This window comes from Vipera ursinii (genome assembly GCF_947247035.1).
Source record: "Vipera ursinii genome assembly, chromosome: 13".
Taxonomy (NCBI): Eukaryota; Metazoa; Chordata; class Lepidosauria; order Squamata; family Viperidae; genus Vipera; species Vipera ursinii.
This window is the reverse complement of record NC_139526.1, coordinates 11,298,966-11,324,114: the sequence shown is the minus strand read 5'-3', so window position 1 is coordinate 11,324,114 and position 25,149 is coordinate 11,298,966. Positions and strand designations below refer to the sequence as shown.

General features: G+C 44.4%; 1 protein-coding gene across 1 annotated transcript in view; it reads right to left on the bottom strand.

Annotated features, from left to right (window-relative positions):
- Positions 1-25,149, bottom strand: part of LOC310646177 (ankyrin repeat and fibronectin type-III domain-containing protein 1-like) — a gene marked incomplete at its 5' end in the record, with an annotated part of 598,148 nt that overhangs the window by 553,259 nt on the left and 19,740 nt on the right. Inside the window, 2 exon segments of the mRNA XM_083372437.1 lie at positions 7,360-7,589; positions 13,185-13,378. Coding sequence (XP_083228563.1) covers positions 7,360-7,589; positions 13,185-13,378 — 424 coding nt within the window.

Genomic DNA, 25,149 nt, shown 5'->3' with positions numbered 1-25,149 from the left:
CCATCTTCCCCCCCCCCCGCCGAAGGATTGAAATGAACAATGAGGATCTCTGTAATTGCTGTGAATAGACAGGTGAGGACACCTGAGGACAAGGTGGCACAGTGGCTCAGTGGTTAACGAGGCTGAGCTTGTCAGCCGGAAAGCTGGCAGCCCGGGTTCAAGACCCAAGTGCCGCGCGATGGGATGAGCTCCTGTCGGTCTCCCAGCTCCTGCCCACCTAGGAGTTCGAAAGCATGCAAATGCGAGTAGATGAATAGGTACCACTATCGTGGGAAAGCAGCAACGTTCTGTACGCCTCAGCCTCTGGGCCACGCTGGCAACATGACCACAGGAGCATCTCCGGACAACCCTGGCTCCAGAAATGGAGATGAAAACACACACACACACACAAACACACACACATACACACACACATACACACACACCCTAGAGTCAGACAGAACTGGACAGGGAGGAATCTTTACCTCACCTTACCCGGGGACACATCATCAACTAAACAACGCAAAGACTCGGCTCCTGGAGAAACGTATATATAGGGAGTCCTTGAGTTATGACCACAATGGAGCCCAAAATGCATGTCGCTAAGGGAAAGATTTGTTAAGCGAGTTTGCCCCCATTCTACGACGTTTCTTGCCACAGTTGGTAAGTGAAATCGTTGCATTTGTTAAGTTAGTAACGTGGTTGTTAAGTGAATCTGGATCCCCCATTGACTTTGCTTGTCAGAAGGTCACAAAAAGCGGATCGCGTGATCCTGGACCACTGCAACCGTCATAAATATGAACCACTCGACGGGCATCTGGATTTTGATCATGTGACCCTGGGGGGAGGCTGCAACAGTTGTAAGCATGAAAAAATGGTCATACGTCACTCTTTTCAGCGGCGTTGTATCTTTGAACGGTCCCTAAATGAACTGTGGAAAGTCTATAAGAATAGAACAGAATGGAGCTGGAAGGCCAGTGGAGGAAGAGATAATGAAGAAAATTTTAGATTGTGAAGAAATGGGCAGACTGACATTGAAAATGAAAGAGAAAGAACATTCAAGAATACTTTAGAACAGGGGTGTCAAACTCAATTTCATTGAGGGCCGCATCAGCATTGCGGTTGCCCTCAGGGGGGTGGGTGGGTGTGGCCTGGGTGGGTGTGGCCTACTGGGTGGGCGTGGCTAGAGTGCGTATGGCCTACTGGGTGGGCGTGGCCAGCTCTACATCGTTGGCATCAAGTGTGCCTATGGGGGCCCGGGCAGGAGTGGGACAGATCTGAGGGTCTCTGGCAGGAGGGGGGTCTCTGGGCCAGGGCCAAGGCAGTGGGGGCCGTTCCCTCACTGTTTCCAGGATGGCTTTTCGGGCCACATGAAACCACTTCGCGGGCCGGATCTGGCCCCCGGGCCTTGTGTTTGACATGTCTGCTTTAGAACATGGGATATATTTTATCAATGGCTAGAAAAAGAAGGTAGAGAGAAAGGAGTTTAACATGTATTAGTAAATTAAACATTGGAAGGCAGACAATATGTTGCTGATAAAATATTAAGGATTTGTGATTATAAATAATTAATAAAATATTGAACACACACACACACACACAAACAAAAGAGCTGGAAGGGACCTTGGAGGTCATCTAGTCCAACCCCCTGCTCAGGCAGGAAACCCTATACCATTTCAGGCAAATGGCTGTCCAGTCTCCTCTTAAAAACTTCCAGTGTTGGAGCATTCATCACCTCTGGAGTCAGGTTGTTCCACTGGTTAATTATTCTCACTGCCAAGAAATTTCTCTTTAGTTCTAGGTTGCTTCTCTCCTTGGTTAGTTTCCATCCGTTGCTTCTTGTCCTGCCTTCAGGTGCTTTGGAGAATAGCTTGACTCCCTCTTCTTTGTGGTAGCCCCTGAGATATTGGAAGGCTGCTATCATGGGAACTATCTATCTGCTATCTGCTATCTAAGGGAACACCTGCTGCCGGCATCAACTTCCCATCGTCCCGTGCACTCCCACAGGGAGGGCCTTCTTAGGGTACCGCCGGTCAAGGAATGCCGGCGGGTTATCCCCAGGGGAAGGGCGTTCTCTGTGGGCGCGCTGGCCCTTTGGAACCATCTTCCCACGGAGCTTAGGACTGCCCCCGACCTTCACTCATTTCGCAGGGATTTGAAAACTTGGCTTTTTGAGCTGTCTGGCCCAGACTGAGTGGTTTTAATTATTTATTAATGGGGTTTTAGTTTAAATTCAGGGACTTAATTTAATTTTAGTTTTAATCGATTTTAACTTTGTATGTATGTATTTTTAATTTTTCCCTGTAAACCGCCCTGAGTCCTACAGGAATAGGGCGGTATACAAGTTTAAATAATAAATAAATAAATGTCACCCTTCGTCCTTCTCTTCATTAAACTAGACGTACCCAATTCCAGCAACCGTTCTTTATATGTTTTAGCCTCCAGTTCCTTAAGTCAAAGACTACCTATAATGCTGAGGGAAAAAAGAAGGAAAAAGCAAGCCAGCAGCTGCAAGGTGGATAGCCCTGGTGACAAGAACAATTAATGTCCCCACTGAAAGGCCACGTTGAGGACAGATTATTCAGAAGAGACTCAATCTATGCGCCTGTCAAGAGTCAACACGGACTCGGCAACACCAATTCAATCAATGTCACTTCATCTAATCAAATTGCTAATGTTTTCCTAGAGCTGCATAAATTACTCCTAGACGTGGCCTTTGAAAAAAAAAATGACCGGCGTCTGAAAAAAAAAAAGGATTGTTACAGTGTCGGTAAGAAACTCTTTAAAATTGAACGCTCGCTGGGAGACGGGTGAAATTTGGCTTCAAAACCCCAGCTCGGTTCCCTTCACCGCAGCTGTCTTTTCAAGCCCAGAGGCGTAATTTTTATTATTCCTGGACGACAAATAAAAATGCTGCTAAAAATAGCCCATTCTCAGTTTGAGCGCTGGTGCCAGGCCGTTTTTGTTTAACCCAGAAGCGAGTTACACCAGGCTATTTCAGAAGCCCTGAATTTTTTTATTTTTTTTTTTATCAAACTAAAGGTTGCTAACATCACAAAGGGGCACATGCTGAAAAAGAAATCTGCCCTGTGGCACAGAGTTTGTTAGAAGCTTAGAACAACGATGCAAAGTCACCCCAGGATGGAAAAATTCCGAATCGCTGGAACCTGCTGTCTACTTTACAGTTGGAGAGAAGCCACAGTTAGACAACTTCTGTTGTTTTTCCTTTTTGGGCTACTCTTGGCAAATGTTGAGTGTTGCAAATAATTATTGCTGCGTTTCTACGCAGAAATGCAAGAGATTCGTTTGCTTGTGAGGAACTGTGTTTACAGCGGCTTGACTGGGAGCCCTTCACTCCTATTTTGATTCACATGAGATTGAGCTAACACTGACCCTTCCTCACTTAAGATTAGGTAAAGGTAAAGGTTCCCCCGCATGTGCGTGCTAGTCGTTTCCAACTCTAGGGGCCGGTGCTCATCTCCGTTTCAAAGCCGAAGAGCCAGCGCTTGTCCGAGGACGTCTCCGTGGTCATGTGGCCGGCATGACTAGACGCCAAAGGCGCACGGAACGCTGTTACCTTCCCACCGTAGTGGTCCCTATTTTTCTACTTGCATTTTTACGTGCTTTCGAACTGCGAGGTTGGCAGAAGCTGGGACGAGTAACAGGCACTCACTCTGTTACGCGGCACTCAGGATTCGACCTGCCAAACTGCCGACCTTCTGATCAACAAGCTCAGCGTCCTAACCCACTGAGCCACCGCAGCAGCTGATTAAACCCTGAAAGCTCCTTCCCCATGAGTCCAACTAAAGCTTTAGGTAACAAATGGACACTGATTCCCATTCAGGATCATGAGCGCATGATGGAGGTAGACAAGGATGATCACATCCCATTTTAAAATCAAGATTACAGAACCTTCTCAGAAAGAAGACAATGGAGTGGCATTGCGGCCTAGAGCTGAAGATGTTTGCCTCCCATTGGGAAGGTTGAGAGTTCAATCCTAGATAGCTAAAGATGTTTCTCTATCAGGGTGCAAAGAGAAAATATGCGCTGTGAACTCCGCGTTAGGCATCAGGAAGGGCATCTGGCCTGTAAACGCTCAGCTCCATTCGGTCACCCTGACTCCACCCCAAATTTAATTTAATTTAATTTAATTTATTGAATTTATATACCGCCCTTTCCCGAAGGACTCAGGGCGGTTTACAGGGTATAATTTTTAAAACATTAAATTAAGGGATTACGGTTTTTTTTTTTAAAAAAACAAAAACAAAAACAGGGAAGACAATGCAGCATGCAACAATAATGGTGTGTGACAAACATCACCATAAGGATGAATCCGTCTTTCTGGAAAGGGAGGCTTGTTCTACTTTCCGTGGCTCAAACCCGCTCAGAATTCAAAATTCACTCAAAACCGCTTCCAGCTCTTTTTTTTTTTCCCTCCCCTAGGGGCCCATGCAATTTGTTGCATGTCAGGGAGCTGGAGGCTCAAAGAAACAAATCAAAATTTGGCCAGTGTCTCTCTGCTAAAACAAGTCAGTGCAGTTCGCCATCTGTACATTTTGGCTGCGTTCCCTTGTTTGGGCCCGCAGCCCTGTCACAGAGTCTTTGTTTCAGCAGCTAATGTGCTTTCGTTTCGTTTCTGGCACAGCGTTGCGAATGCCAGGAAAACTGCAGCAACTTCAAACCAGGCCTTTCTAAAAGGGAGCTCTTTCTTCCCTAAGATGCTGACCGACTTGCGAACACGGAGGTGGAACCTAGGAAGATCACAAAGTCTAAAGAAGAAGAGAGTCAGCAGTCCAGGGATTGCCTCGATATTTAATATCTCACTATCTCTCAATATTTCTAAGGGGGAAGGAGGAGGAGGAGGAGGAGGAGGAGGAGGAGGAGGAGGAGAAGTCTCCTTGGGACTCATACAAATAATTCAGATCTTATATTTGACAAAGGAAAGATGAAAAAATGAAGAACCTCTAATCAAAATGCAAACTCCCTTCTCTACCTTTCATCATATGGAAATTTAACTAAGAATCGGCACGTACAGTTGTTTCTTACCCCAAAGCAAAGATGGCTCCTTCTAAACATTGGAAATTCCTTTGGATGCTTTCCGATTATGAGCGTGACTGGAACGAAAGGCTGGGGCTTTAATTCTCTTGCCGGTTCTTAATTTTCCATTCTCATCCAATGGGTGCATCCAAAGCTGGCTGTTATCTTGCAGCTTCTCCCTACCTCATTCGTGGAATGTGATGGGGACCAATCTACCATGTGTAACCATCCCATGGTTTTGTTCCACCATTTCTTCTGAGGCACACAGTCTCCTCTGATTGGAAGTCCTAGAGGCACTTCAAAGACCTCCTCAACCTTCTGTGGTTCATCTCAGAAGATGAAACCAAGACAACTTAGGGGGCTCATCTAAATCCCAGGAGAAGCCGATGGAGGTAAAGAAGTCATAAATTAAAACAATAGCAGATTTATGTTCTGGAACACCCAATTCCATCCAAATAGGATCCAAGGAAATCTGATCAAACAAGAGTTAGATGTTTGTATCATGGATGCTCTTGATTATGTCCTAAGCGGGCAAGTTTCCTTGCTCCTCTGCTTCTCACATTCTTTCCATGCCTTCGTATGCATAATGGCCAGTCTCCCTAAGCAAGGCTGTTTTTCAGCAGAGGACACTTGATCCCATCATTACAACCTCAAGGCTGGTAATGAGATCAGGAACTTGACACACGGCTGTTGGGATCAAGTATCTTTCAGGTGGCAGAAAGTGAGCTTATTAAATTTTAAACAGAGCATGGCCCTCATCTGTGGTTTCAGCTCCCAAGCCATCGTCCCAACCCCGACCCCACTCCTAACCCACAAGAATCAAGTCTAGAAAGCTTCAAATCCTCTTTCACAGTAAAGGTAAAGGTTCCCCCGCACATGCGTGCTAGTCGTTTCCGACTCTAGGGGCCGGTGCTCATCTCCGTTTCAAAGCTGAAGAGTCGGTGCTTGTCCAAGGACGTCTCTGTGGTCATGTGGCCGGCATGACTAGACGCCAAAGGCGCACGGAACGCTGTTACCTTCCCACCATAGTGGTCCCTATTTTTCTACTTGCATTTTTACGTGCTTTCGAACTGCTAGGTTGGCAGAAGCTGGGACGAGTAACAGGCGCTCACTCTGTTGCGCGGCACTCAGGATTCAACCCGCCAAACTGCCGATCATCTGGTCAACAAGCTCAGCATCCTAACCCACTGAGCCACCGCGTCCTCTTTCACAGTACTATATCTCTAAATTCAGACTTCCCACTTTCAACATTAATTAGAAAGTCTGTAAACGTAAGCCTACGTATAGATATCACCCAGTCTTAGGCAGTCCTTCCCTTGGAGGTCTTATACGCCAACTCCTTGCCCAGAGCAAGAGACTTTATACTATCCTGAACAAATGGTTGTCCAATCTTTCCTTGGAAACCTCCAGTGATCCACAACTCCAAGAGTCCATCTGTTCCACTGATTAATCGTTATCGCTATCAGGAAATTCCTCCTTATTTCCAAGTTGGATCTCCTTCTGACAGGCTTCCTTCCACCCACTGCTTTTTTGCCAACTTAACAAGAGACATCAACCCTCATCCGTTCTATGCTATACAGTACATTGTGAGTTAGCACAAGGTCTGTCAACCTTGCCAGCTTTAAAATGTGAAGACTTCAACTCCCAGAATTCCCCAGCAACTCTCTCTTTTCACAGGACTGCCTCACGCTCAAAGAACCACGCCCCACATTGTACTGTGGACTGGCAACAGACCTCAGTTACACAATAGTTTTGGCAATCAGCTATAGCCGTCAGCCCAACTCCTGACTTTTCCTTCCATATTTAGATTTTCGCAGATCAACCTAGATATTTATATCTCATATACATGTTATTTTTTGATGTTCCTTTAAGTTTTTGCATCCCGAGTGCTGACTGTAATTTTCGTGCTGGATTAATTTGTAAACCAAGTGTTTTCAAGAACAGGGACAGACAAACAGAACTATTCTATTTTGGTTTCTGTAAGTGTATGTACACACATATGGGCACCTAGATATAAATAGGTTTATTTCTGACAAATGCAGGGCTTCAGCTGATTATCCCAGAGGTCTAAGATGGGTTGGATAAGTGTGCAAAAGTGCACTGAACATGCCTGTGGTCTAGTCAAAGCCTTTGCCCAACACAGAAGACCTACACAACAGCCTGAAATATCAAAATAGCTAACGGAGAACTGCAGTTCGGGACTGTGCGGTAGGCCACTTTATCAAATGAACAAACCCCAGGCCATCATCACATTCAACAGCTACACAGGGAGAAGAGGAGAGTTTTGCCAAGTTGCGCATCTTTTGAGATCTACGAAAGAAACGTTGGCTATGGAGTACTCACAAACTGCCTCCGAAGCTTCGTTTTGACCCGCTCCGTCTTCGTTTCGGCCGGGGGGAGAGAATAACTGAGGGAGCTGAGGTGGTTGTCCACTGAGAGACTCTTCCTCATGTAGAAAGACCGAGTTCGGATGGCCCTGAAAGGGGCCTCATCCATCACAGTGCAAAGTCGCGGTTGCATGGTGGGCTCCCTCCCGGCATTCAGGCAGTCATCTTCTAGCTCCCAGGCCTCTCCTGGGGGACACAAAGCAGAGAAGATGGGCTCTCGGGCATGAAATGGAGGATTAACATTCATAGATCCACCCACAATATTATCCAACTTACGGTCAACGCTTTTACCAGGGATAAAGAAAAATATCATCCAGCACCACAGTCTGGTTTGGAAGCATCCCTGCTTTGGACAGGAAGGCGGTGCAGAGAGTGGTAAGGGAGGGCCGAAAAGATTGTTGGCAGTTCCCTCCCTCCCATCCAGGACATAGCACAGAAGTGTTGCTTGAACAGGGTCCGTAAGATTATCTGGGACACTTGTCATAGTTCCGACTAATGAGACAGATCAAAGAACATTCCATGACTGTTTATTCTAAAAAGTCTATAACCGTGGTGGCAAACCTATGGCACGCATGCTACAGGTGGCACGCAGAGCCCTCTCTGTGGGCACGCGCACCATCGCCGGAGTCCTTGGTCTTCAGCTGGGTTTTATAAACCTTTTCGCTTTAGGCCTCCGCCGCCATGTGCAAAAGAAAAAAAAAAGGTTCAATCAATCAATTTCAACTTCTTGCAGGAAAAAAAGATCTCGCAAAATTGGGATTGATTGAACTTTTTAGTCCCACCCAGCCTGCTGTTACCAACGCAGCCACGCCCAGCCAATGGGCCACGCCCACATGGCGCCCGACAATACACAAATGGGTTTTGGGTGGCAGTTTGGGCACTCAGTCTCTAAAAGGTTCGCCATCACTGGTCTATAATAATGAGAACGAAGCATCGGCACTCACGGATGGATGCCAGAATCTGAATCCTCCTCCTCTGAACACATCGTATCCTACACAATTCCCTCCAGTATTTACATGTCATTTATCACATTCTCCAATTAGTTTAACATACAAGTTCCACTTCCTTTCTGTAGCGGGTTTACATCCCACCCCCCTTTCAGTGATTCAAAGCAAAACAGCTTAGAGCAAAAGGCTGCCTCTTATATTGTCTGAGCAAAAACATCCAATGTTTGCAGCGTTGACACACTACTCATCTTCTTCACGACCTTTTTTCCTTGTTCCCTTCTGGGAGGAGGGAGCTTCGTGGTGGTATCCGAAGTAGAACATCCAGATTCAGCCACAGTTTCATTCCATACAGCATTAACCTTGTGAACTCTCAAGCTTTCCTCCTTCCCTTATATATTCAAGGTATTTAGTATTTTATTGTTATGTATATGTAGGGAGTGTGTGGGTCTATACATATGTTGTATGTAGTATGTTTTAGGTGTGCGTCATGTATGTGTTTCACTTTGAGAGCGAGCAACTAAATTTCATTTTTGATGTGTGCCATTGTGCCCACGGTAAAAAAAAATGACAATAAACGTTATCTTATCTTATCCATGAGAGGCAATCAAGATTTAATGGTTTGCTGGCCAACTGTTGGGAGAATGGTATCAAATGAGACAAGGAGGGTCATCCCTCCCAAATGCAGTTCTTGACTAACAGGAAATATTTTCAGTTATGTAAGAAAGCATTTCTCAACTTGACAACTTGTACATCTGAACTAGGCTGCATTGTTTCTCGGTGTCATGGAATATATGCGAGTATGTGGGTATATGCTGCTATTATTATCATTATTATATTGATCATCGCAGAGTCAGCCAGATGTTCAGACCGGATTTGGCATTTTTGTCTACCTATCGAGTCCTTACCAAGGACCTGGGATAGACAAATGTGGATGTTTGAGGGTATTACAGATCTCGTTGCAGGATGGAAGCAGTTCCTAGTAAGGCTGCCTTTTGCAATTGACTAATGGCGAATATGTCAATGCCAATGGTGTTCAAATGGTGCTCCTGTTGTTTTGGGATTGCACTCAAGGCACCTATTACTATTGGTACTACCCTTGCTTGCCTTTGCCACAGTCTTTCTATTTCTATTTGTAGGTCTTTGTATTTTGTTATCTTCTCCAGTTCTTTCTCGTCTATTCTGCTGTCTCCAGGCACTGCCACGTCCACTATCCAGACTTTTTTGTCTATGATGATGATGATGATGATGATGTCATATTTATGTAGTGTATATTGAAGGTGGTGACCCTTTTTAGAGTTGTATGCAACGAGATTTCATTTTAATGTAGGCCAACTAGTTTACATTCAGTAAAGTTATTCTATGTCTAAGTCTAAGCCTTGAAGATGGGTGGACTTCATTCAACTCCCAGAAATGTGCAAAATGGGAATCAAGCCAATTATTCTAGGAAGGATCTACCACAAACTGTAGTCTAGAGTATCTCAACTGTGGCAGCTTGAAGATGGGTGGACTTCATGGCGGGCTGGGGAATTCTGGGAGTTGAAGTCCACCCATCTTTAAGTTGCCAAGGTCGAGAAACACTGTTTTAAGGTTCTGTATCCAAACCATAGCTTTATGCAAGCTATATACGTATTTTATGGATAATATGAAGGCAACCAGCACTGACCTACATTACAAGGGTGGTCTAAGGACTAGAGAAATAATGCAGCTGAAGGCTCAGATCATCCTGCACAGCTAAATTTATGCAATAATCTTTATTAAAAAGCAAGACATGCCTTATCTAACGATTCTGGCTTCTCGCAGAAGGGAAAGATCCTTTGTACTCAGAGGGACTGACATCAGAATATAATTTCTATCTGGCACTTATGTATTTGGTCGCTAAAATTAATTGCGAAGGATGGGACCATTTTTAATTGTTTTTAGTTGAAATACATTAAGTATCCTCAAAACGTGAGGCTGTGCTAGACACAGAATGTTCTGCATTTTTTGGCTATGGAAATTGAGTGTGTGTGGGGGAGAACAAAAATTATGTCCAACGATAGCTTCACTTTTGTAAGCTTTCTAGAACTTCAGTTTGGCCCGGGAAATTTGCAGCATTAAAGAGGAAGGCTGATCAATTGTTTACATGACAGTTGTCTTCATATTTCAAGTTGATTCAACAGTGTGATATTCTAAACACCAACAATCCGAAAAACACCTCTTTAACTTGAAAAATCTTTCAGTTCTTCAATAAAAATGTAAAGGTAAAAGTTCCCCCATACATGCGTGCTAGTTGTTTCCTAGGGGCCGGTGCTCATCTCCGTTTCAAAGCCGAAGAGCCAGCGCTTGTCCGAGGACGTCTCCGTGGTCATGTGGCCGGCATGACTAGACGCCAAAGGCGCACGGAACGCTGTTACCTTCCCACCGGAGTGGTCCCTATTTTTCTACTTGCATTTTTTACGTGCTTTCGAACTGCTAGGTTGGCAGAAGCTGGGATGAGTAACAGGCGCTCACTCGGGATTCGACCCGCCAAACTGCCGACCTTCTGATCGACGAGCTCAGCGTCCCAACCCACTGAGCCACCGCGTCCTTATTCAGTTCTTCAATACAACGTGCTTAATAAAGATGGGGTTTTTTACCCCAGCCAGAAACAGCATTTCCACATAAATTGATAGACTTCTTTAAAGCAACCTATGAATACAGGATACAGAATAGAAGATAGCATAACAGAACAGGAAGGGACTTTGGAGGTCTTCTAGTCCAACCCTCTGCTCAGGCAGGTGACCCTATACTACACCAGACAAACAGCTAAAGAATAAATAAAGAGTAAAAAGAAAAGAAAGAAGAAAATTCTTCACAGTGTCTCAAAATTGTGAGATACTTTCTTCCCTCACGATCCATCCTCCCTGCTGCCTGCTTTATTTATGTTTCCCTTGCTTGCTTAAATCTCTCCTGATCTGCAGAGTAATACGTCTTGTCAAGCAGAGAGTTTTAAAATGGCAGACATTTGTTTTATCTGCTCAGCTCCCTTCAGCTTTTATGCCGTTGCTTTATAGATCTTTTACACAGGATTTGTGGTTTTTCCAAGGAGGTAAAAACCACCGTGATGCACAAACATTGGCAAGCAGGCTTGGATGGTTTTAAAGCAAAGAGAGCTGGGATCGTGTCTAAGCACGAGAAAAAGTCGCCGTGGCAGAAGCTTTTATCGTCGTCGTTTTAATTTCGGAAGCTATCGACATTTTTTCCCCCCTTCAAATCTCCATCCAAGCACAATCCCCCACCGTGCTTGGAACATCTGAACAAAGCGTCGACAACTTGCAGATATGTAAAAAAAAATCTTGAACAAAAGGCAGAACAAATTAGACATAGTCCTTGACTTACGTTCGTAACTGAAGCCAAAATTTCTGTGGCTTAAGCGAGACAATTACTAACAGAGTTTTGCCCCATTGTGCCACCTTACTTGCCACAGTTGCTAAGTGAATCATTGCAGTAAGACGGTCGTTAAATGAATCTGGCGTCCCCGTTGATGTTTCTTGTCAGAAGGTCATAAAAATCAACCAAGATGATTAGGGGGCTGGAGGCTAAAACATATAGGGAACGGTTGCTGGAATTGGGTATGTGTAGCTTAACGAAGAGAAGGGTGAGGGGTGACATGATAGCAGTGTTCCAATCTCTCAGGGGCTGCCCCAAAGAAGAGGGAGTCAAGCTATTCTCCAAAGTGCCTGAAAACAGGACAAGAAGCAACGGATGGAAACAAATCAAGGAGAGAAGCAACCTAGAACTAAGGAGAAACTTCCTGACAGTTAGAACAATTAACCAGTGGAACAACCTGCCTCCAGAAGCTGTGAATGCTCCAACACTGGAAGTTTTTAAGAAGAGACCGGACAGCCATTTGCCTGAAATGGTATAGGGTTTCCTGCCTGAGCAGGGGGTTGGACTAGATGACCTCCAAGGTCCCTTCCAACTTTATATTATATTATATTATATTATATTATTAAAAGGGGATCATGTGACCCTTGGACACTGTGAGACCATCATAAATTTGTACCGGTGGCCGAGCGTCCGAATTTGGATCCTGTGACTTGGGGATGCTGCAAGGGTCCAGAAGTGTGAAAACTTTAAACTGTCACTAAATGAACCCTTGTAATTCAAGGACTACCTGTTATTCATTCAGAGCCTTCTTTGCTGAAGCAACTCTTTTAATGCCAGGTGATTAAATAGGAATTTTCTATCAGTGGAATTCACAGCCTCCAGAAGCGGTGAATGCTCCAACACTGGAAGTTTTGAAGAAGAGACTGGACAGCCATTTGTCTGAAATGGGATAGGGTTTCCTGCCTGAGCAGGGGGTTGGACTAGATGACCTCCAAGGTCCCTTCCAACTTTTATTATTATTATTATTATTATTATTATTATTATTATTATTATTATTATTATTATTATTATTATTATTATTATTTATTGTTATTATTGTTAATCATCATCATCATCATCGCACAGTCAGCCAGATGGTCAGACTGGATTTGGCATTTTTGTCTACCTATCGAGTCCTTACCAAGGACCTGGGATAGGCAGATGTGAATGTTTGATGGTATTATAGATCTCATCGCAGGATGGAAGCAGTTCCTAGTAAGGCCACCTTTTGCAATTGACTAATGGCAAATTTGTCAACGCCAATGGTGTTCAAGTGGTGCTCCAATTGTTTAGGGATTGCACCCAAGGCGCCTATTACTATTGTTGCTGCTGCTGTTGTTGTTGTTGTTGTTGTTGTTGTTATATGGAGAGGCAGTCTTCGAAGCCCAAAGCAATATACAATATACAATATACACTGAATTAACAGGAATAAATGGCTTAGACTCACCAGTAGAGGGCACCGTGCAACCTTTTTGACAATCCGGGGCAGAGTGATTCCGAAGCGGCTTCTGTTCTGGCATCTCTTTTCTGTACAGTTTGGAGTCCAAAGGTGGAACCCGGCTGATGACGGGGGACTGAGGGATACTGGGAAGTGTCCGAGACTTTCCTAAAAGTGGCCTCTGAGACTTTCGGTCGAGCGACCTTGAAAAGAAAGGAAATGGATAAATAAATAAATAAATAAAAAATCACCCTTACTTTCAGTTCCAGAATAGCCATGGAGTTTCAGATTTGAAAAGACCTTGGCAAAGAGAAGATTTGGACATTTTGGAACTAGCAATGTCCCTGGAATTCCTTCAGAAATATCCTTTTACATTTCTTAGTAGGCTGGAAAACGGGCTTGAGCTCTTATTCCAAATTTTATTTTCCGGAAACAGAGACAGGAAGACCCTATATATATTTTATATATATATATATATATATATATAAATTTTATTTTATTAATTTTAATTCCATTTATATGCCGCCCTTCTCCAAAGACTCAGGGCGGCTTACAAGCAGTAGCCTTCATTCTATGTATATGCCTGCTTATTAGGGCTTTCACACACACCCCAAGCGGCATTATTACAAAGTCAGCTTATTGCCCCCAACAATCTGGGTCCTCATTTTACCTACCTCGGAAGGATGGAAGGCTGAGTCAACCTTGACCCTGGTGGGACTCGAACCTGCACTAATTGCAGGAGGCTGGTGTTACCTAAGGAGGCATTAGCCCACTGCTCCACCAAGGCTCTTTTAAGTTATTTTATTTTATTTTAATTCCATTTATATCCCGCCCTTCTCCGAAGACTCAGGGCGGCTTACAAGCAGTAGCCTTCATTCTATGTATATGCCTGCTTTATTAGGGCTTTTGCCCCCCCCCCCAGCGGCATTTTTACAAAGTCAGCTTAATTGCCCCCAACAATCTGGGTCCTCATTTTACCTACCTCGGAAGGATGGAAGGCTGAGTCAACCTTGAGCCTGGTGGGACTCGAACCTGCACTAATTGCAGGCGGCTGGTGTTACTTAAGGAGGCATTAGCCCACTGCTCCACCAATATACATACACACTATTTCAGACGATCATCACACTGTCCCTGATATCACGTGATCACAATCCAGGTGCTTAGCAACTGGTTCCCTCTTACAACAACGCCTGGCGACGCTTGTTTGCCAAAACACTTTCCCCCCCCCAAATAATTTCCAAAGTGCCGTGCAGCTTTTCTAATAAGCTGCCTAGAGCCCTATAAATAGCCACCGCTTTGCTTGGGGGGATCTGGAAGAGTTGATAATCAAGATTTGACAAGCATTAAAAAGAAAAAGAAAATCTTTTTAGCTGAAGCAATCAACCCGTTCTCATCACATTACCTGCTGAGCAACCAAATGAGAGAGAGAGAGATGCAGTGCCATGTTTCACTATCCAGATGCCACCAGATGTCTTTGGCATCTGAGATTAAAGCTACTACGACACAAGAATGACAAAAACAGCCTTGCCAAAGGCTGTCGGATTGGAATCTAACCGTTTTACGGAAGCCTCACTCTGCTTGCTACAGTCACACGTTGGCTTAAACCAGGGGTGGACAAGGGGGTCAAATGAGAAACTGGAACTTAGTTTAGTTTAGTTTATTGAATTTATATACCGCCCTTTTCCCATAGGACTCAGGGCGGTTTACAAAGTATTTAAAAACGTCAATACAATACAAAAGTTAAAGACAGTTAAAATAATTAAATTTAATCCCTGAACAAATATAAAACCCCATTTAAAAACTCTCAGCCTGGGCCGGAAAGCTCAAAGAGCCAGGTCTTCAGGTCCCGGCGGAATGAGCGAAGGTCAGGGGCAGTCCTGAGCTCCACGGGCAGCTGGTTCCAAAGGTCTGGCGCACCCACTGAGAAGGCCCTCCCCCTTAGTGTTATCCGCCGGCAGTCTTTTACCGGCGGCACCCTGAGAAGGCCCTCCATGTGGGAGCGCACAGGACAAAGGGAACTTGATGCCGGCAGCAGGTGTTCCCTTAAATAACTGCTATGGATGGCCAGATCAATAGGGCTGTGAAGGTACGTGGGCACGCATGCACACACACACACACACACACACACACACAGAGAGAGAGAGAGAGAGAGAGTGGACAATCCCTTAAATATGAGCCAGCCGTGTGCTGCAGCTGCCAAAAAAGCCAACACAGTGCTAGGCTGTATTAACAGAGGGATGGAATCAAGATCAAGGGCGTATTTTACTACTTAGTCCTGCCAATTTCAAGGCGGGAGTCATTTACTTGACTCATTAATTTGCAACCTTGCAGTGGCCGAGTTGGCACAGCGGAGCTGAGCCAGGGGAAAGCTAGAAAATCCTCATGAAACAATCACACTGACATGTTCGGCCAGATGGAAAGACAGTTCACAAACAGAAGTAACGTTCTGGTGAGCTGCTTCAGTTCTGACTGCCTAGTAGTTTTAATGTCTGTGTGTCTTCTGGAACGTCCAGCTTTTGGGGACATGCCCGTATGCTAGTCAATTTCGCTTCCTTTGCTTCGTTTTTGCCATCAAAATGCCTTTCCCGGGAAATTAAGCAGAGCAGCAGCTTTCTCTAAGCTTGGAGAAGGTGAAATGTCTTAAGTATGACATCATTCGAGTCAGGTGTCATGACAACTGCAAAAGCTGTCTGCATCCCAATGCTTGCCTATTTTCGTTCCACAGCTTCAGGAACAAACAAAACCTTCTCTAACTTATAAAATATTTAATCTGAAGCGAGACAAAGGCGCCAAACAGGTAGATCTGTGCCCAAGTGTTTCGTAACAAATGCCTTCCTTTCCCCAATTTATAACATAAATTGCCGATAACACAGCATTCTTCACTTCTCTCTCTCTCTCTCTCTCTCTCTCTCTCTCTCTCTCTCTCTCTCTCTCTCTCTCTCTCTCTCTCTCTCTCTCTCTCTCTTGGCAGAGAAACTTAAATTAGTGGTTGTTGTTGGCAGACCAGCACAAAAATGCAGTGATTTCAAAATATGGATACACAGTCTATAAAAATATTCCTTTGGGGAAAATATTCCTGCGGTTTAAAGGCAGGGCCTCAGTGTCTTTCCTACAGGGGAAGGACAGATAAAAGCCCTGATTAAGATAGGGGACCATGAACAAGTTTGCAGTTGACATGGAGCTAGGTGTAGTGGTGGGATTCAAATAGGCGAACAACCGGTTCTCTGCGTGGATGCTGCTTCAGGAAGTCAATTCTGGGCCTGGGCCTGGGGCAACAACAAAAAAAAATTAGCTACTGGTTCAAGTGGTTCAAGCTACTGGTTCAAACTGGCTGAATCCCACCCCTAGCTAGCTGGCTAATAATTCAGAAGGAGAATTAAAAAAAAACCTAGCAGATTTGGGTAGCAGGCTGAATGAATAGGGATGGAGTTGAATAGGGAGAGAACTGCATCTCTTCAAGCTTAAGGAGACACTGGGAGGCAATGGCCCAAAGAAAGCAAAAAAATAATTGCTTTTTTGGGGTGCCTTCAGGCTACGTTGTGAGGTTCCCGTGGCTTGCGTCACGGGATCGCATTTTGGGTTTTTGACAATTGGCTTGCATTGATGACCATTTGCGATGCGTCATTTGATGGTAATTTTTGGCACTTTTTTTTTTTTTTTTGCCAGTTGTCAGTGTTACTTCTGGTTTCTGGCAAAAAAAAACAACACTGGGAAAAACGACTCATTTAATGACTGTGAGGTTTGTTTAACGGCCGCTGCAAAAAAGGTCATAAAATTGGGCACAGTCACATTTATTTATTTTATTTATTTAGTTGCATTTGTATACCGCCCTTTCCCTGAGGACTCAGGGCGGTTTACAGGGAATTAAAAAATCCAACATACAAAAGTTAAAACCATATTAAAAAATATTAAATTAACCCTGTACACAATTTAAAACCCAATTAAAAAATTTCTCCTCAGCCTGGGCCCGAGAGCTCAAAGAGCCAGGTCTTCAGGCCCCGGCGGAATGATCGGAGGTCGGGGGCAGTTCTCAGCTCCACCGGCAGCTGGTTCCAGAGGGCAGGCGCTCCCACTGAGAAGGCCCTAAGTCCAGGCTCAATTACAACCTGGACTTACAACCCTAAGTCCAGGCTCAATTACGGTCATAGGTTGAACTGCATACAACTCTTTAAAGCAGTCGTTTCTTTTTTCTGGGTTGGTGAAAAGTTGAGGCTGCTTTAAAGAGTCGTAGATAAGTGCTATGTTTATGCTCCGAAGTGTTTTTTTTTCTGGAATCAATACTGCACTCCACAGCTCTAGTTCCAACAGATTTCAAGGTGGCGTCTAAAATAACCTTGAAACACATCATGAAACATAAGATGTTTTACCGTACAGCGGGAGTGTGCATCCTGTGGATATCAACTCACTTTGGCTCATAAAGCAGTTCTAACCCCATAAGAATAGAATTTGTTTTAAAAGAAGCATGCGATAACTGCATAAGCTATGCACCACTGCCTCATGTTATGCAAGAACTCTTATGTTTATTAAGTTATCAGCCCATTATGAGATAACCGTAATTACTTCAAAAGGCAGCAAATACCAACCCATCAGAGACAGAACGCTGCTCACTCAAAAGCCATTATCATCAAGCTTAGGAGTGAATATTCCTATCTTGTGCTAATTATTAGCAAGGTGCTAAACGCAGTCAACTTATGAACCAAGGAATAATGAAATTGTTTTCAACAGTCAGGATCTCCCGTGGTTCTCGGGAGAGGTAAAGGTAAAGGTTCCCCCGCACATGCGTGCTAGTCGTTTCCGACTCTAGGGGCCGGTGCTCATCTCCGTTTCGAAGCCGAAGAGCCAGCACTTGTCCGAGGACGTCTCTGTGGTCATGTAGCCGGCATGACTAGACGCCAAAGGCGCACGGAACACTGTTACCTTCCCACTGGAGTGGTCCCTATTTTTCTACTTGCATTTTTACGTGCTTTCGAACTGCGAGGTTGGCAGAAGCTGGGACGAGTAACAGGCGCTCGCTCTGCTACGCGGCACTCTGTTACATGGCACTCGGGATAAGACGCGCTAAACTGCCGACCTTCTGATCGACAAGCTCAGCGTCCTAACCCACTGAGCCACCGCTGTCAATTCTGAAAGAGGCCACCAAGTAGACAATAGCTACAGGCTGGCTTAAGGAATTAATGGGGCCACCACACCGGCATGAACAAAATCCGCAAGGCAACCTCGCAAGCAGCTTTTCTGTTCTTCATCATAGCTGCCTGACTCTAAGAGATAAGCTAGCATCCTAGCCAATACCATCGGATGGCCTGGATGCTTAGATGAAGTGACAATGTGCAGGAGAGTACATGGCCCATATCTAATCTTTCTTGACTCTGGAAAATCATCTTCGGCTCAAGTACATTGTATTTCAGCTGTCGCGCCAATCAAATTGTGTGCCGAAGGCCCCGTGCTGAGATGAACAATCTATATGCTGTCGATCTGAAGTTGGTTATCCTAAAAGTCAGGTAGAAAATCTTCACTAGGATCGATCAGAAGATGTCATATCTGGCTTAGTGTTCAGTATACAACGGCAGTAGAGACACAGAATATCTTCAGCAAAAAAAAATCAGATCTAAGCTGAGGAATCCCCAATTACGGAGCAAAAATTTCCTCGCTATATGTTTAGGGATACAGAATACGGTCACTTAAATGTAACATTGGATTTTATAGGAAAGCTTTACCTGAAATAGGTGAGCCCCGGTGGCACAGTGGTTGGAATGCAGTATTGCAGGCTAACTCTGCTCACAGCCAGGAGTTCGATTCTGATCGCATATTTTGGCAGACATTTCAGGCAGCAAGCAAGATCTTTTACTTTAGTACCACAGAGCTCAAACAAATAACTTGCTCACTGCTTATCATCCATCAGCATGACAAGATTCTGTTCCACAAAGTCCGGAAACATTAGCTTCACAGCAAGACCGTTCAAGGATTCAGTGAAAAGTTCACAAACAACTTTTTACGGTTAAATAAAACATGTGTCCCTGGCTTTACAAAACTGACAAATTTCTCACAAGACACAGAAGCAATAGAAATAGTTTAGGGGAAGCCTCTTTTATATATTTGAAGTCACTTCCAATTGGGGAAGGATGGTTTATCACCAACTGCAAGATATGGACCAAAGCCAGTGATATACAACCAGGTTCACACCGGATTCGACGCCATGGTTTGCTTAATCAATATTTAAATAATAACCCACCATTAGTTAGGCTCACACAGCCTGCTAAGCTGTAAACTATGGTTTATCATCCACAAGGCTGGATTTGTAAAATACCAGGAGCCAAAATCAAACCACACTAGGGGGTTTTACTGTACGGCGAGAACTAGCCTACAACTAAATTCACCAGAAAACTGGAAACAAATACAGATCCCAGATGTTATTTTGACAGATGTTGTAAAGTATGGTGCCTTTGACCTTTCGTGGGTGTTCCTCGCAGGCTAAGTCCTTTATATAAAATAATTACAAAAGCCTTTTCAAAAAATTACAGACAGTTTTTCCTCACTGTTAAGCATCACCAATTTAGTTATTAAAATCTAGGGTGAACACAAAGGTGAAATGGAACAATTCCTTTGTTTAATAAATTTAGGAATTGACGTCCTTGTTTACCAGATCTTCCATTTGATGTCTCATAATCTGCAGGCCCAGGGACGCGGTGGCTCAGTGGGTTAGGATGCTGAGCTTGTCGATCAGAAGGTCGGCGGTTTAGCGGGTCGAATCCCGAGTGCCGCGTAACAGAGTGAGCGCCTGTTACTCGTCCCAGCTTCTGCCAACCTAACAGTTCGAAAGTACGTAAAAATGCAAGTAGAAAAATAGGGACCACTCCGGTGGGAAGGTAACAGCGTTCCGTGCGCCTTTGGCGTCTAGTCATGCCGGCCACATGACCACGGAGACGTCCTTGGACAAGCGCTGGCTCTTCGGCTTTGAAACGGAGATGAGCACCGGCCCCTAGAGTTGGAAACGACTAGCACGCACGTGCGGGGGAACCTTTACCTTTACCTTTAATCTGCAGGCCCACAACTAAGAGTTCAATTTGGAATATACTGAGGAAATAATGTGGATTTTCATAAAGCTGCCTCCTCCCCCACAATACAGGTAGTCCCCGACTTACAACAGCTTGTTTAGCGACCGTTCAAAGTTACAATGGCACTGAGAAAAAGTGAGTTGTGACCGTTTTTCATAACTACGGCCATTGCAGCATCCCTGTGGTCATGTAATCCAAATTCAGACCCTTGGCAACTGACTCATATTTAGGACAATTTCAGGGATCAACTTTTGCGATTCATATAATATTAATCATTTTTAAAGTCCATTTCTCTGCTATTCTACTTCTAAGTGCCTTGGAACGCGCGAAAGGACTGTGTTCTGAACACGCTTCATGCACGCCTTATTACCAGCTCCTTATCTTATGCATTTCCTTTCGTGCTGTATTTTTAATAAGTTCATCAGTAATCAGCAAAAGCTGAAAGCTCTTCATTCACGGAGCGGCGTGCGAAGCATTTCAAATTCCAAAGCAGCAGTCTTGACCTTATCCACACTGTTCGGATGCCACGCCAGCCCTTCTAGAAATCTTGGCAAGTCGCAAAACAGTTCCATTCTCAGCTCAAAAAACTTTGAAATGAGGCTTTTCCGTGCTTGGAAAAGAATGGTTGGTTAAAAAAATAAATAAATAAAAAATAAAGCTTTTCCACGCAGCATCGCCCAAGTCGGATAAGCCAATGACTTCAAAGAGAGCTAAAGTGAAATGTCATCTGCAAGAGATAAAAGTAACCCACTCATTTTAAACGCAGGGGAATTTAATGCAAAACAGGCCTTATCGTCTTTTCCAAACAGAAAGTGGCACTTATCAAGCTTGATCATCTTTAAGCAGGATTTACTGAAGAGAAAGGAATGGGGTTGTGAGAATTTCAGCCGCAGCAGGATTTTCCTTTTAGATATATCCTTTTACAAATGCACATTAGGATAGCAGCATCCTTTCAACACTCTCCTCGTCATCTGGCGAGGATGTGAATCTCTCTACCGATAACAGAGAAGCTTGCAACCATCTGATTAATCCGCTCTCAAATCTTTATCAGTCTGGGAACCAGCCATTACAAGCCAAGAGAGAAGAACTACAAAGAACGTGACAGCACAACACTGTTGCAAAGCTGTACGTAATCCTCCCTTGTGCCTAATTTCAGCTCCATTTAAATCTCTCTCTCTTTTTTTAGTAAAGTTTTTATTATTATTTTTCCATACAATTCAGTACTGCTTATTCAACAAACGTGTTGTCCGAGTTTATCGTTCCCTAACACAAATGTAATTCCTAATCCTTTTCTCCAGCCATTGATAAAAATAAGTCCCAAGTTTGAAAGTATTGAAAGTTTTGTTGTGTTTTTTCTTTCAACCTCAAAGTGAGTCTATCCATTTCCGCACATTCTAATATATTTTTTTAAAATTATTTCTTCCTCGGGTGGTATTCCTTCATTTTTCCAGTGTTGTGTGAATAGGATTCTTGCCGCTATTATCGTGTGTAAAATCAAGTCTATACTTTGTTTGTTGAAACTCAAATCCTTTGGCCACCTCATGAGAAGGAAGGACTCACTGGAGAAGAGCCTAATGCTGGGAAAGGTTGAGGGCAAGAGAAGAAGGGGACGACAGAGAAGGAGGTGGCTGGATGGACTCAAACCGGTCAGTCCTAGAGGAGATCAACCCTGACTGCTCTTTAGAAGGCCAGATCCTGAAGCTGAAACTCAAATACTTTGGCCACCTAATGAGAAGGAAGGACTCACTGGAGAAGAGCCTCATGCTGGGAAAGGTTGAGGGCAAGAGAAGAAGGGGACGACAGAGAATGAGGTGGCTGGATGGAGTCACTGAAGCAGGAGGCCTGAGCTTAAATGGACTCCAGAAGATGACAGGAAGGCCCAGAGGAACGCTGTCCATGGGGTCGTGATTAGTCGGACATGACTTCGCAACTAACAACAACAACAACTTTGTTTAATCAATCGTTTCTGGCATTATACCTAGTAAAAAAAAAAGTTCAGGTTTGAAATCTACACATTTTCCCGACATCTCTTCTAGCCAAGTGTGTATTCTCTTTCATTTTGCTTCAGCTGCTCAGTCTTCTAACTCTTTGAGACCCAATAAAATTCCATATGGCCAGAATGATCTATCGCCAAGTTCTTATGAGTTCACAGATGTGTCATCAAAGATAATACAAGCAGTCCTCTACTTATGACCACAGTAGGGACCTGAATTCCTATTGCTAGGCAAGGCAGTTGCTAAGAGACTTGCGCCCGATTTTGTGATTATTATTTTTTTGCTGCAATTGTTCAACGAATCGCTGACATTCTTAAATGGATCACTAGGTTGTTAAGTGAATCCAGCTTCCTTCAACGATTTTGCTTGTCAGAAGCTGGCTGGGACGGTTGCAAATGATGATCCCAGGACGTTGGAACCTCTGTATCTCCCTTTCTCTCAGCGCTTAAGGAAAGATAAAGTGCAGGTGTCATTCTGACACGTACTTGATATCTCCTCTTGCAAGACCATTGGCTGCCAGTACCTGGAAAGCTTCTAAACTTAATGCACTGCTTACCTGTCTTTGGAGATTCTCCGTCATCCAGGTCATGGTTGTCCCAAAGGTGCTTTTTCTGGAGGCAACTGGACTTTCTGGTTTTTCTTTGAAGACGTTTCGTTTCTCATCCAAGAAGCTTCTTCAGCTCTGGCTGGATGGTGGAGAATTTGCATTCTTTGAGAGAGTCATTAAGGCCACTTGGAGGTTTGTCTGTAACCTCGGGGGTCACCTGAGTAGTGCAAATGTGCCTGGAGCCTTCTTGGAGGCAGGATGTTTTCTGCCATGGGTCCTGCCGCCAAGAAGGCGCCACACACATGTGCACTGCTCAGGTGACTCCAAGGACACAGACGAACCTCCGAGTGGCCTCAACGACTGCCTCAAAGAAGGCAAATGACCAGCTGTCTGCAAGGTATATAAATCCTTCCATTCCCCACCATCCAATCAGAGCTGATGAAGCTTTTTGGATGAGAAGCAAAAAGTCTTCAAAGAAAAACAAGGAAGTCCAGTTGCCTCCTGAAAACAAGTACCTTTGGGGCACTGCTTACCTATATGTCTCAAACGTGGTGTTGAGAAATTCTCAGCCAGCAAGCAGGAGGAATCAAGTGGGCAATTAGCCTGGAGTCATTGCACAGCAACAAGAGACCTAGGCCCGAAACCTCCTAACTTTCATGGAACCTTATCTGTTTGTTCCCAAGAGAAAGCAAGCAGTCTGGGGGGATTCTGGTACTTACAGGTACAGTAAATAAAACAGTCAACTTGAACTTTTCACGTCTGGATCTGGTTGTTTGGGCCTGACACCTGGGGTCAAGCATCGGAAATCAGGAAATCCAGGCAGTTCAAGTGAACATGTAGGTTTCTTGCAATCTTAAGCTCTCTACAAGAACCTGAACTACTAACGGTCCAAGCAAATTGGCGGTGGATAAGAGTCAATGGAATTCAAGGTGGGCTGGACTCAGATCTCTTGAGGGCATGAAGGGACTTGAGACTGATGCATGCGTTTGACACACACACCCCTTTCCCTCGGGCTCAATCTGGTCATCTCCTACACATAGTAACTTTAAGACCTGTGGATTTCAACGCCCAGATTTCCCTATCAGCATGTTGCTGAAGTTGAAATCCACAAGTCTTAAAGCTCCCAAGTATAGGAGGGGTCCAAGCTGAGCCCGAGGGAGGGGTCAAACGCATCATTAGTTTGGAATCTCTGCGCTACTGTAAAGGATCTAAATCCAGCCCTCCTCGAAGTCCGTTGACTCTTATCTGGCAGCAATTCACCGTGAACGTTAGTCATTCAGATTCTTGTGTAGAGGTAGCATGAAATAAACTTGTAGTGCTTTTGAATTCTGTCCTGGCTTCTGAATTCTTGCATCTGACACCAAGTTTGAGAAACGCGGGTATACAGGCAACTGAAGTGCAACAGTCCACCAGTTCCCAGGAGAGCACAATAAGATCTACTTACATAGGTCTGATGACCCCTACTAAGCATGAAACCCATTCTGCCTCCCGGTTATCTCTGCAAACTGTACTGGAAGTTATCCTCCGCCTTCCCCAGCTGCAATTACAGTAGGAACGCTTTCAACCAACCCTTTTATCATGTACTAACATCAAAGGAATCATGTTACAAACAAACCCACGCTCAAGATCAAATAAATGCTTTTCCCCCTATTCAAACGTATTGCTCCTCGGTATTTATACAAATGGCAGCCAGGAATTCTGAGAGTTGAAGTCCATGAGTCATAAAAGAGCCAAGGTTGCCTACCGCTGGACACTGACCAACAATCAAGAAGTAAACCATACCCCAATTAAGGAACTTCCAAACAAGCTAAGAGTAAAGAACAGCCCAATCAAAGGACGTCCAGTGAGTAAGTCACTAGAACATAAACTGAGGGAAAACCCCACTCTCTACTGGCACTGATGATGTTACCTAGTTTATTTATTTATTTTTTATTTTAATTCCATTTATATCCCGCCCTTCTCCGAAGACTCAGGGCGGCTTACAAGCTTAGCAATAGCCTTCATTCTATGTATATGCCTGCTTATTAGGGCTTTCACACACCCCCAAGCGGCATTATTACAAAGTCAGCTTAATTGCCCCCAACAATCTGGGTCCTCATTTTACCTACCTGGGAAGGATGGAAGGCTGAGTCAACCTTGAGCCTGGTGGGACTCGAACCTGCACTAATTGCAGGCAGCTGGTGTTACTGAAGGAGGCATCAGCCCACTGCTCCACCAAGGATCTAATGGGTAATGAAACGCTTTCAAGGAAACAACGAAGCTCAGAAAGCACCAAGAACAGCCCCTGATTGGACACTATGATCCTGAGCGATCAGTCGAGCTGGAAGGGATCTTGGAGGTCATCTAGTCCAACCCCCTGCTCAAGCATACCTATACCATCT